This window comes from Siniperca chuatsi, linkage group LG16 (assembly GCF_020085105.1).
Source record: "Siniperca chuatsi isolate FFG_IHB_CAS linkage group LG16, ASM2008510v1, whole genome shotgun sequence".
NCBI classification, from domain to species: Eukaryota; Metazoa; Chordata; class Actinopteri; order Centrarchiformes; family Sinipercidae; genus Siniperca; species Siniperca chuatsi.
The window spans coordinates 28,534,542-28,544,541 of record NC_058057.1 but is presented as its reverse complement, the minus strand read 5'-3'; the positions used below and the strand labels follow the sequence as shown (position 1 = coordinate 28,544,541).

The following is a 10,000-nucleotide window of genomic DNA, read 5'->3' as shown; positions in this document are numbered from 1 at the left end:
CGCCCCCTACAGGCTGCAGAGTGCATTACAGCCACAACATGAACACTACTTCCTGCGCGTTCGGCTATAATCTTAAAAAAACCAGCAGAATCATCAGTGGACTACATTTCCCATGAGCACTCACAGCTGGACAGCTCCGGGCTGAGGACGAGGACGTTGACCGTGGCAGCGTCCGATTGGTCCTTGGAGTTGGTGACGGTCAGCTGGAAGACGTACGAGCCCGGCTGCAGGTTGGACAGTTGCACCTGGTCAGGAAGATCGGTCTTCTGCAGAATCACATTCAGAAATATCTTCATTTAAAACTTCATCACGCACAGTAACAAGAGACACTTCCACTTCAAACAAAACCTTCAGCAACAGCCTTTAAAAAGGTCAATCCAAACACAAACGTTGGGATTGTTTTGAAAACTGAGCACTGTCAAGGATCACATGTGCCAAATTTACCTGCGCACCCACCTGTACAGAAACACTGTTTGGGTAGAAAAACAAGGCAGACTAAAACCTGCAGGAATTTTCAATGGAGTTTGGTATCACGGACGCTGCTGCACTGAACACACTGAATTTGTTAGAATCAGAGTAGCTGTTTCTCTCCAGCCGATTGCCCATTGGTTACCTCTACCTGTGTTTAAGCCCCGCCCCCTGTGACTCTGGAGTTTTTACCTCCATCTTGACGCCCTCGCCTCCGCTCTGCAGAGTCCACTGGTAGCTTTTGATGTGGGCGCCGCTCCGCGCCTGGCTCTCGATGCCGCTGAGCGTCACCGTCGCTCCGGGCTGAACGATGACATCGGGACTTGTGATGGCGATGGGCGGAGCCTGCTTACCTGGTGACACGCAGAGTGATGTCACAGAGAGATGAGTTTTCATAAACAATCTTTCAGGACAACGATGGTGCGTCTCGATGTTTGGGGCAGGTGAGTCACGTTAACGTTAACTGTGTTTCTGACTCCTGAGCGACAAACGTGACCGAACTCACGATGTTTTTTGAGGTATGTTGTGTTAAAGTTAAAGTTAACGTTCACTTTAACGTTCACATTAACGTTAACGTACATTTTGAGGAATGCTGTGTTTTTGTGTTAAAGTTAACGTTCACTTTAACGTTAAAGTGAACGTTCACTTTAACGTTCACATTAACGTTAACGTACATTTTGAGGTATGTTGTGTTTTTGTGTTAAAGTTAACGTTCACTTTAACGTTAAAGTGAACGTTCACTTTAACGTTCACATTAACGTTAACGTACATTTTGAGGTATGTTGTGTTTTTGTGTTAAAGTGAACGTTAACTTTAACGTTCACTTTAACTTTAACATTCACTTTAACGTTAACGTACATTTTGAGGAATGCTGTGTTTTTATGTTAAAGTTAACGTTCACTTTAACGTTAACGTTAACATTCACTTTAACGTTAAAGTGTACGTTAACTTTAACGTTAACATACATTTTGAGGTATGTTGTGTTTTTGTGTTAACGTTAACGTTAACATTAAAGTGAACGTTCACTTTAACGTTAACGTACATTTTGAGGAATGCTGTGTTTTTATGCTAAAGTTAACGTTCACTTTAACGTTAAAGTGAACGTTCACTTTAACGTTCACTTTAACGTTAACATTCACTTTAACGTTAAAGTTAACGTTCACTTTAACGTTAACGTACATTTTGAGGTATGTTGTGTTTTTGTGTTAAAGTTAACGTTCACTTTAACGTTAAAGTTAACTTTAACGTTCACTTTAACGTTAACGTACATTTTGAGGAATGCTGTTTTTGTGTTAAAGTTAACGTTCACTTTAACGTTAACGTACATTTTGAGGAATGCTGTGTTTTTGTGTTAAAGTGAACGTTCACTTTAACGTTAACGTATTGTTGCTGATGATACTCGCACACTTTACTTCCTGCCCCGCAGTCCCGCCAGGTGAACTGCACGTCTGCGTTCTTTTGAATTGATCGTAACTGGATGTTATTGATCACATAAGAGCGAATACTGTGAATATAAACACCATCTGTGCTCAGGTGTGCTCAGGTGCTGGACTCAGGTGGATCAGCCTCTCTGTGATCAGACTGTGTTGTAATGACCCCCCTGCATTGATCCTGTTGTGTCTTTGATGTACTGACATGATTCTGACCCTCCAGCACTTTAATAATCCAGGTGCGGACTCACCTGATCCCTCCGGTCCCTGCAGGTGTTTCAGGAACACGGCCTGTCTGATGTAGCTCAGGTATCCGGCCTCGTTCACGAACCTGCACGCGAAGCGGTTTCTGTAGATGCAGTTGAACAGGACGCAGGTGCGGTTCTCCGCCGCTGCCGCTCCGGTGTCGCGCGGCTCCAGCAGCGCCAGGTTGCACTGTGGGTCCCCGCAGCACGCGCGCTCACAGGCCTCCGCTGAGTGCACGTGCGTGGTGGCCAGCAGAGCCGCTCCAGCCTTCACCGCGTACTTCGTGTCCAGCACGAAGTCCTCGTGACCCGCGCGGAAAGTGCCGCCGCAGTGCGCGTCCTCTGCCGCTCCGGCGGGCCGTAGGAGGGGGAGGAGGAGGAGGAGAGGCAGCAAGACGGAGGAAGAGGAGGGTGGAGGCATTTCAGCTGCGGTCAGTGTGAATGTGGTGGGAAGAAAACAGTTTACCTGTCCCGCCGCGCCTCGCCGCTCTGCTCCGAAGGTTTCAGGGAAGAAACGGAAGCGTTTTCCGTTCCCTCGTTAGTAAAAACGTCAAATCGTTGAGAATAAACTCCGTCTGCTCCGCTGCCGCCGCTTCCTGTCGGACTCCACAGGTGTGTCTCACCTGCTCACATACAGGAAGAGACACCAGACACTCCCCTCACGGGCCAGTTAGGATGACGCGTGGCCGACGTCACTCAGGTGTTGTGACACTTTTCAGTGCTTCATTACTGGATCTGTGAATTACACTTCAGTTATTAAACCAATAAAGAAGAAATAAAAACTGTTTCTGTTGATTTCATGTTTTTATCTGAAAGCAGATCCTGAGCTGGCTGTTTTATTTCTCTTGTTGTGAAGCACTTTGTACTTTATAAAGTTTTATTATTATTATTATTATTATTATTATTATTATTATTATAGACCCCCTTCAGTTCGCCTGCAGCCCCGGCTGGGAGTCGAGGACACCATCGTCTTCCTGCTTACCTGCATCAACACCCACCTGGACAAGCCGGCACGGTGAGGATCATGTTTTTTGACTTCTCCAGTGCTTTCAACACCATCCGGCCTGCCCTGCTGGGGGAGAAGCTGGCAGCGATGCAGGTGGACGCCCCCCTCGTGTCCTGGATTGTGGACTACCTGACCGGCAGACCACAGCACGTGCGCCTGCAGCACTGTGTGTCGGACAGCGTGGTCAGCAACACTGGGGCCCCTCAGGGGACCATCCTCTCTCCCTGGGGCCCCTCAGGGGACTGTCCTCTCTCCCTTCCTCTTCACCATCTACACCACAGACTTCAGCTACCACACAGAGTCCTGCCACCTTCAGAAGGTTTCTGATGACTCTGCTGTGGTGGGATGTATCAGCGGTGGTGTTGAGACTGAGTTCAGGGCTGTGGTGGGGAACTTTGTCTCATGGTGTGAGCAGAACCATCTGCAGCTCAATGCGACAAAGTCTCAGGAGCTGGTTGTGGATCTACGGAGGGCCAAGGCACCAGTGACCCCGGTTTCCATCCAGGGGGTCAGTGTGGCATTGTTGAGGACTACAAGTACCTGGGAGTCCACATGGACAATAAACTGGACTGGACCAAGAACACTCAGGCTGTTTACAGGAAGGGCCAGAGCCGCCTCTGTTTCCTGAGGAGGCTGAGGTCCTTCATCATCTGCCGGACGATGCTGAGGCTGTTTTATGAGTCTGTGGTGGCCAGTGCTGTCCTGTATGCTGTTGCATGCTGGGGCAGCAGGCTGAGGGCAGCAGGCTGAGGGCAGCAGGCTGAGGGCAGCAGGTACTTAGTGTTTCTGACCTGTATTATATTTTTGCTCAGTGCTTCTCTTCCTGTGTGACAGCGAGCTGCTGTAACGAAAGAGTTTCCCCTCATGGATCAATAAAGGATTTCTGATTCTGATATTATTATTTACTATTTACTATATTATCTACTTTGTTAATTTGTATTTATTTATTCTCGCTGCTGTTTCTCACATTGTTGTTGTTTTCTGTGTTCAGCAAAGAAGAAAAGAAGTTAGGGAACAAACATCAGGAACAAACATCAGGAACAAACATCTGGAGTAAACAGCTGGAACAAACATCAGGAACAAACATCTGGAGTAAACAGCTGGAACAAACATCAGGAACAAACATCTGGAGTAAACATCAGGAACAAACATCTGGAACAAACATCTGGAGTAAACAGCTGGAACAAACATCTGGAACAAACATCTGGAGTAAACAGCTGGAACAAACATCAGGAACAAACATCTGGAGTAAACATCAGGAACAAACATCTGGAACAAACATCTGGAGTAAACAGCTGGAACAAACATCAGGAACAAACATCTGGAATAAACATCTGGAGTAAACATCTGAAACAAACATCAGGAACAAACATCAGGAACAAACATCTGGAGTAAACATCAGGAACAAACATCTGGAGTAAACATCTGGAACAAACATCTGGAGTAAACATCTGGAACAAACATCTGGAGTAAACAGCTGGAACAAACATCTGGAGTAAACAGCTGGAACAAACATCAGGAGCAAACATCAGGAACAAACATCAGGAGTAAACAGCTGGAACAAACATCTGGAGTAAACATCAGGAACAAACATCAGGAACAAACATCTGGAGTAAACAGCTGGAGTAAACATCTGGAGTAAACATCTGGAACAAACAGCCGTGGCTTCAGTGAAGCTGATTAACAGCCAACAGGGTTTCAGGTGTCAGCTGCAATATTTTAAACATTTGCTTCTTTGTTTGTTTAGATGAGTTTGACTTGCAGCGGAGTGTGTGTCTGTAATATCACACAGTACTGACTGAACAGTTGTATTAGTGACTCTGTGTCGGTGTCGTTCAGTGAGACCTGGAGAATAAAGAGTGAAAATCCAGCTCCAGGTCTTTACTGGACTCAGCTGTCGGTCCAGTCTGATGACGGGGCGCTCCCGGAGGACAGAGTACAGCGGTAGATAAATACAAATAACAGAGTAACTAAATGAAAGTGTGTAAAAATGTAAACTTATTTCCTGTTTCAGTCTCTGTGTTGTATCAGGTGTGACCAGCAGAGAGCGCCGCTGCTTCAGCCTGAAGACAGCAACCCTTTAATAAACTTCATCATGTCTCATTTTCATGGAGGAAAGTGTTTCGTTTGTTCGCTGTTTGTCGTTTGTGTCAAACCAACATGTCCGATGTTCATGAACTCAACACCATGATGATCTCACTGCACACACCAGCTGATCTGTGTAAAGAAACCTGATATTTTACAGACACCTCCATCTGAAACTGTCCTGGTTTGTTTTAACGCGAATGTAACTGAAACCTCAGATTAACCTTAACAACCAAAATATTATCATCAGCCAGGAGACGGTGTCGTCCCTCATTCGTCCAGGACTGGTCCAGCGTAGAAAAGGTTTCAGTCGTAGTCATCTGGACGCTGTTTTCAGAATCAAGACGTTTCGGCTCCCATCCGGAAGTCATTCTCAATTGTGAAAATGGTCTATATATATGTATGTATATATATATATATATATATATATATATATATATATATATATATATATATATATATATATATATATATACATATATACATATATATATACATATACATATACATACATATATATATATACATATATATACATATATATATATATATATATATATATATATATATATATATATATATATATATATATATATATATATATATATATATATATATATATACGTGTGTGTATATATATATACATATATACATATATATATACACATACATATACATACATATATATATATACATACATATACATACATATATATATATATATATATATATATATATATATATATATATATATATATATATATATATATATATATATATATATATATATATATATATATATATATGTATATATGTGTGTGTGTATATATATACATATGAAGGCCAAGTTTAATAAAGTGTGAGTCGCCTACCTTTACATAGATCATTATAGGTCCAGTGAGGCTCTGAAACAGTCTACACTCCAACCAGCGGGGGCGCTATAACCGCATGGACCCCAGGCCGGAAGTGACGTTTGAATTGTTGTCGTCAAGTCGTCCAATCAGCGCCGCCGCAGGAAGTTTAAAACTGCCGATTTGGATATTGTTTTTCTGGGACTTTATTGAACTTTAAGGTAAGAAAGCAGCAGTTTGTGTTCACGCCTTCACGTGATTATGAAGAAACAAATATTAAAACATTGTTAAACTGAAGCTGAAAGTTGAACGAAGTTCCCTGACGTGATAGGCAGCGTTAGAAGCATTAGCTAACAGCTGCGCCAAACTCCATTCAAATCTCTGGCCTTTTACAGTAAACCCGCTTGTCTGCAGAGCTGCGGTCAAACTACGATACGGTTTGAGACTGACTGTGACATGATACCATCTCTGCTCCAGTCCGGGTCCGATCCCAGCTGTTTTAACAAAAACTAACTCTGTACTGTTCTGTGCTCCTCTCTGCCCTGAGCTGATGTAACGTTAACTGTGTAACACCTGGCCACACCTGGCCACAGCTGGCTTCACGTTTAGCGGCAGATTTAAGGTTAATGCAGCAGAATATTCACTTATTCTCATTATTGACCAATCAGGTGATTTAATTTTTTATTTAATTAGAGAGAATACTAATAACTGTTTCTATGAAATGTCAAATCACACCTGATCACAGGTCTTAAATGTGCCCACCTACCTGTCTGAATAATGACTGATTGTCGTGTTTAGTTTGCCTGAACCTGAAGGGGTTAATGTCAGAGTTCACAGAATTCACGCGCACCTGAATATTCATTTTAAAACATATCTGTAATTCATTATTGTGCGTGCAAATTACATTTATAATTATTACTGTTATTGATTCATGAGGTCTGTTATTCATGTTCTCATGACTGATGTCTGTAGACGTGACATGATTGGTTCAGGCTGACTGGTGTGTTCTGATTGGTCGTCAGGTCCAGGTGCAGTCATGGCGGAGGGGCTGCTGGTGCAGGTGGGATCGTAAGTGTTCGTCATCATCAGTGTGTTTCAGTACCGAAGCCCGGAGAGGACAAGAAGATTTACTTTTTCTTTATTTCTGGAAATCAAACGTGTCGTTTTATGATCCCGACATCGTTGGTTAAACGTTTTCAGAACGTGTCGTGTGATCTGAACTCACGCTTTGATTTTACTTCTACAGTTCAAATAAAAAGAGTTCGTCAGTAAACAAACTGAGAAATGTTTCATATTTAAATTCTGAGATCACAGAAGTATTCGTGTGTTTCCCTATTGGCTGCAGGTCGGCCTATCAGAGCGAGTCGTCATCAGCGCAGACGCACCTGAGCAGAGGGGCGGGGCTTCAGGAGGAGGGCGAGGCCGTTCAGAGGAGTGCGTACTGTAAAGAGCTGCTGATGAGAGGAGGAACGGAGTTCAGCTTCGAAGAGCTGAGAGCTGAAGGATTCAACCAACGCAAACAACAGGAGCTGGACGGTGCGTTCACGGGCCGACCTCGTGACGCGTTCACGCTCACGGGCCGACCTCGTGACGCGTTCACGCTCACGGGCCGACCTCGTGACGCGTTCTCGTGACGCGTTCACGCTCACGGGCCGACCTCGTGACTCGTTCACGCTCACGGGCCGACCTCGTGACGCGTTCACGGGCCGACCTCGTGACGCGTTCACGGGCCGACCTCGTGACGCGTTCACGCTCACGGGCCGACCTCGTGACGCGTTCTCGTGACGCGTTCACGGGCCGACCTCGTGACGCGTTCACGCTCACGGGCCGACCTCGTGACGCGTTCACGGGCCGACCTCGTGACGCGTTCTCGTTCACGGGCCGACCTCGTGACGCGCTCGTGACACGCTCACGGGCCGACCTCGTGACGCGTTCTCGTGACGCGTTCACGCTCACGGGCCGACCTCGTGACTCGTTCACGTTCACGGGCCGACCTCGTGGCGCCGTTCACTCCACGGGCCGACCTCGCGTGATGCGTTCACGCCACGGGCCGACCTCGTGATGCGTTCGCGGACGCGCTCACGCCACGGCTGACCTCGTGATGCGTTCACGCCACGGGCGACCTCGTGACTGCGTTCACGCCACGGGCCGACCTGCGTGACTGCGTTCACGCCACGGGCCGACCTCGTGACGCGTTCACGGGCCGACCTCGTGACGCGTTCACGGGCCGACCTCGTGACGCGTTCTCGTGACGCGTTCACGGGCCGACCTCGTGACGCGTTCTCGTTCACGGGCTGACCTCGTGACGCGTTCTCGTTCACGGGCCGACCTCGTGACGCGTTCACGCTCACGGGCCGACCTCGTGGCGCGCGCTCTCGCTCACGGGCCGACCTGCGTGGCGCGCGTTCACGCTCACGGGCCGACCTCGTGACGCGTTCTCGTTCACGGGCCGACCTCGTGACGCGTTCACGCTCACGGGCCGACCTCGTGACGCGTTCTCGTGACACGTTCACGGGCCGACCTCGTGACGCGTTCACGTTCACGGGCCGACCTCGTGACGCGTTTCGTGACACGCTCACGGGCCGACCTCGTGACGCGTTTCGTGACACGCTCACGGGCCGACCTCGTGACGCGTTCGCGGGCCGATATTCAGCCGTTGCTTTGTTTTTCCTGCAGAGAAACTGAGACGTGTGACGGAGGTGAAGGAGCAGCTGAGTCTGGAGCTGGAGGAGAAGCAGAGACTTCTGAGAGACGCACTGATCCGGACGCCACAGGTGCGCTGCTGTTACTAACACTACCGTTACTACGGATACTACAACCGCTGAGAATTAACATTCATGTTTTCATCACCTTAAATCAGCCCCCGAGACCCCCTCCATCCCAAAGACCCAAGAGCTGAGCCCAGAACAGTCCTCTCTGTCAGCTGGTGCTGAGACTCACTGGCCCCCCCTACAGGCGACTGATGCCACAGCTGATAAATAAAAACTACAGATTCAGTTGATGTCAAACGCTTTGTTCTCCCTCAGGTGGTTCCCGAAGGCTCCGCCTCTCCGATCAGCGACTCTGCTGGACCTCCAGCTGCCACGTCCTTCCAGATATACGACGAGTCCCGGTCTGCTGCTGCTCGGCCTGCTGGGTAATAATCACGCAGCTCTTGTCCTCACGCCTCCGGGTGAATCAGCTGGAATCAAACTCCTGATGTTTTTCTCATCAAGCAGAAGCTCTGAAACGTCTGCAGACGAGCTGCAGGATGATGTTTTCCTCCGACCGGACGAGAGAGGACTGTGTCTGAAGGTCCAGTATCCAGCCCCAGGTGAGTCTGTGGTCCTGGTCCAGGTGAGTCTCAGCACCTGCTCTCACTCTGTATCTCTGCCTGTCGCAGTTCAATAACCAGCTGTCTGCTGTTTGTTTGTCTCTCAGGTTTTGTCGGAGCCTCTGAACTCTCTCAGGTTTGTCTCTTTAACAAACCCTCAGACACACGAACAGGTTCAGAGACCAGATCCCGGCATTTATCGGACTGTTAGACTTCAACACATCTGATCATCTTTTAGGAGCCAAATCAACAGTTTTAAACCCTTTTTGTCGCTTCCCTCGGCTGATACTCTGCTGCGCTGTGAAAGTGGAAAAGTTGGAGTAACTTTTAATTTCACGTTGTTCCAACTTCATTAAATTAAAATGATTCAAACTGATGTAATTACTGAGTTAATGAGAAAAGAAGAGTTGATTTAAATTAACTGATGAGATTTAATAGTGTAAGTAAACAGGAAGTGAAGTTTCAGACTTTGTGCTGTGAGCTTTTAGATCAACTAAACTTTATTTACACTGATGTCCACAGACAACCTGACTGAAACCTTCACTGTTTGTCCAAAAGTCCTAAATGTCTTTAGATTTGGTTTTTCAGGTGTGGCAGGGCAC

At 46.9% G+C, this 10,000-nt stretch overlaps 2 protein-coding genes and 1 long non-coding RNA gene across 11 annotated transcripts in view; 2 read left to right on the top strand and 1 right to left on the bottom strand.

The window, feature by feature from the left end:
* LOC122862655 (kunitz-type protease inhibitor 1-like) overlaps positions 1-2,783 on the bottom strand; it is a 15,983-nt gene extending 13,200 nt beyond the window's left edge. Inside the window, exons 1-3 of one of the 2 annotated variants that reach the window (XM_044168194.1) lie at positions 2,150-2,783; positions 661-821; positions 125-266 (exon numbers count right to left, since the gene is read on the bottom strand). In XM_044168194.1, the coding sequence (XP_044024129.1) occupies positions 125-266; positions 661-821; positions 2,150-2,564 (718 nt within the window). In that variant the 5' untranslated portion in view covers positions 2,565-2,783. The remainder of the gene's footprint in view (positions 1-124; positions 267-660; positions 822-2,149) is intronic. The other variant, XM_044168195.1, reaches the window with a different exon arrangement.
* Positions 2,784-3,881: 1,098 nt separating this feature from the next.
* Positions 3,882-5,262, top strand: LOC122862687. Its single transcript, XR_006374829.1, has 2 exons — positions 3,882-3,922; positions 4,141-5,262. It is a non-coding gene; the product is annotated as an uncharacterized LOC122862687 (long non-coding RNA).
* A 933-nt stretch (positions 5,263-6,195) lies between these two features.
* bub1ba (BUB1 mitotic checkpoint serine/threonine kinase Ba) overlaps positions 6,196-10,000 on the top strand; it is an 8,499-nt gene continuing 4,694 nt past the window's right edge. For 3 of the 8 annotated variants that reach the window (XR_006374822.1, XM_044168174.1, XM_044168171.1), the window contains exons 1-7: positions 6,196-6,306; positions 7,108-7,153; positions 7,431-7,621; positions 8,762-8,859; positions 9,112-9,221; positions 9,301-9,398; positions 9,506-9,534. Coding sequence is in view for 7 of the 8 variants with exons in the window: in XM_044168174.1 (XP_044024109.1) it covers positions 7,122-7,153; positions 7,431-7,621; positions 8,762-8,859; positions 9,112-9,221; positions 9,301-9,398; positions 9,506-9,534 (558 nt within the window). In the remaining variant the exon portion in view is untranslated. The remainder of the gene's footprint in view (positions 6,307-7,107; positions 7,154-7,430; positions 7,622-8,761; positions 8,860-9,111; positions 9,222-9,300; positions 9,399-9,505; positions 9,535-10,000) is intronic. The other 5 variants (XM_044168175.1, XM_044168173.1, XM_044168172.1 and 2 more) reach the window with 3 other exon arrangements.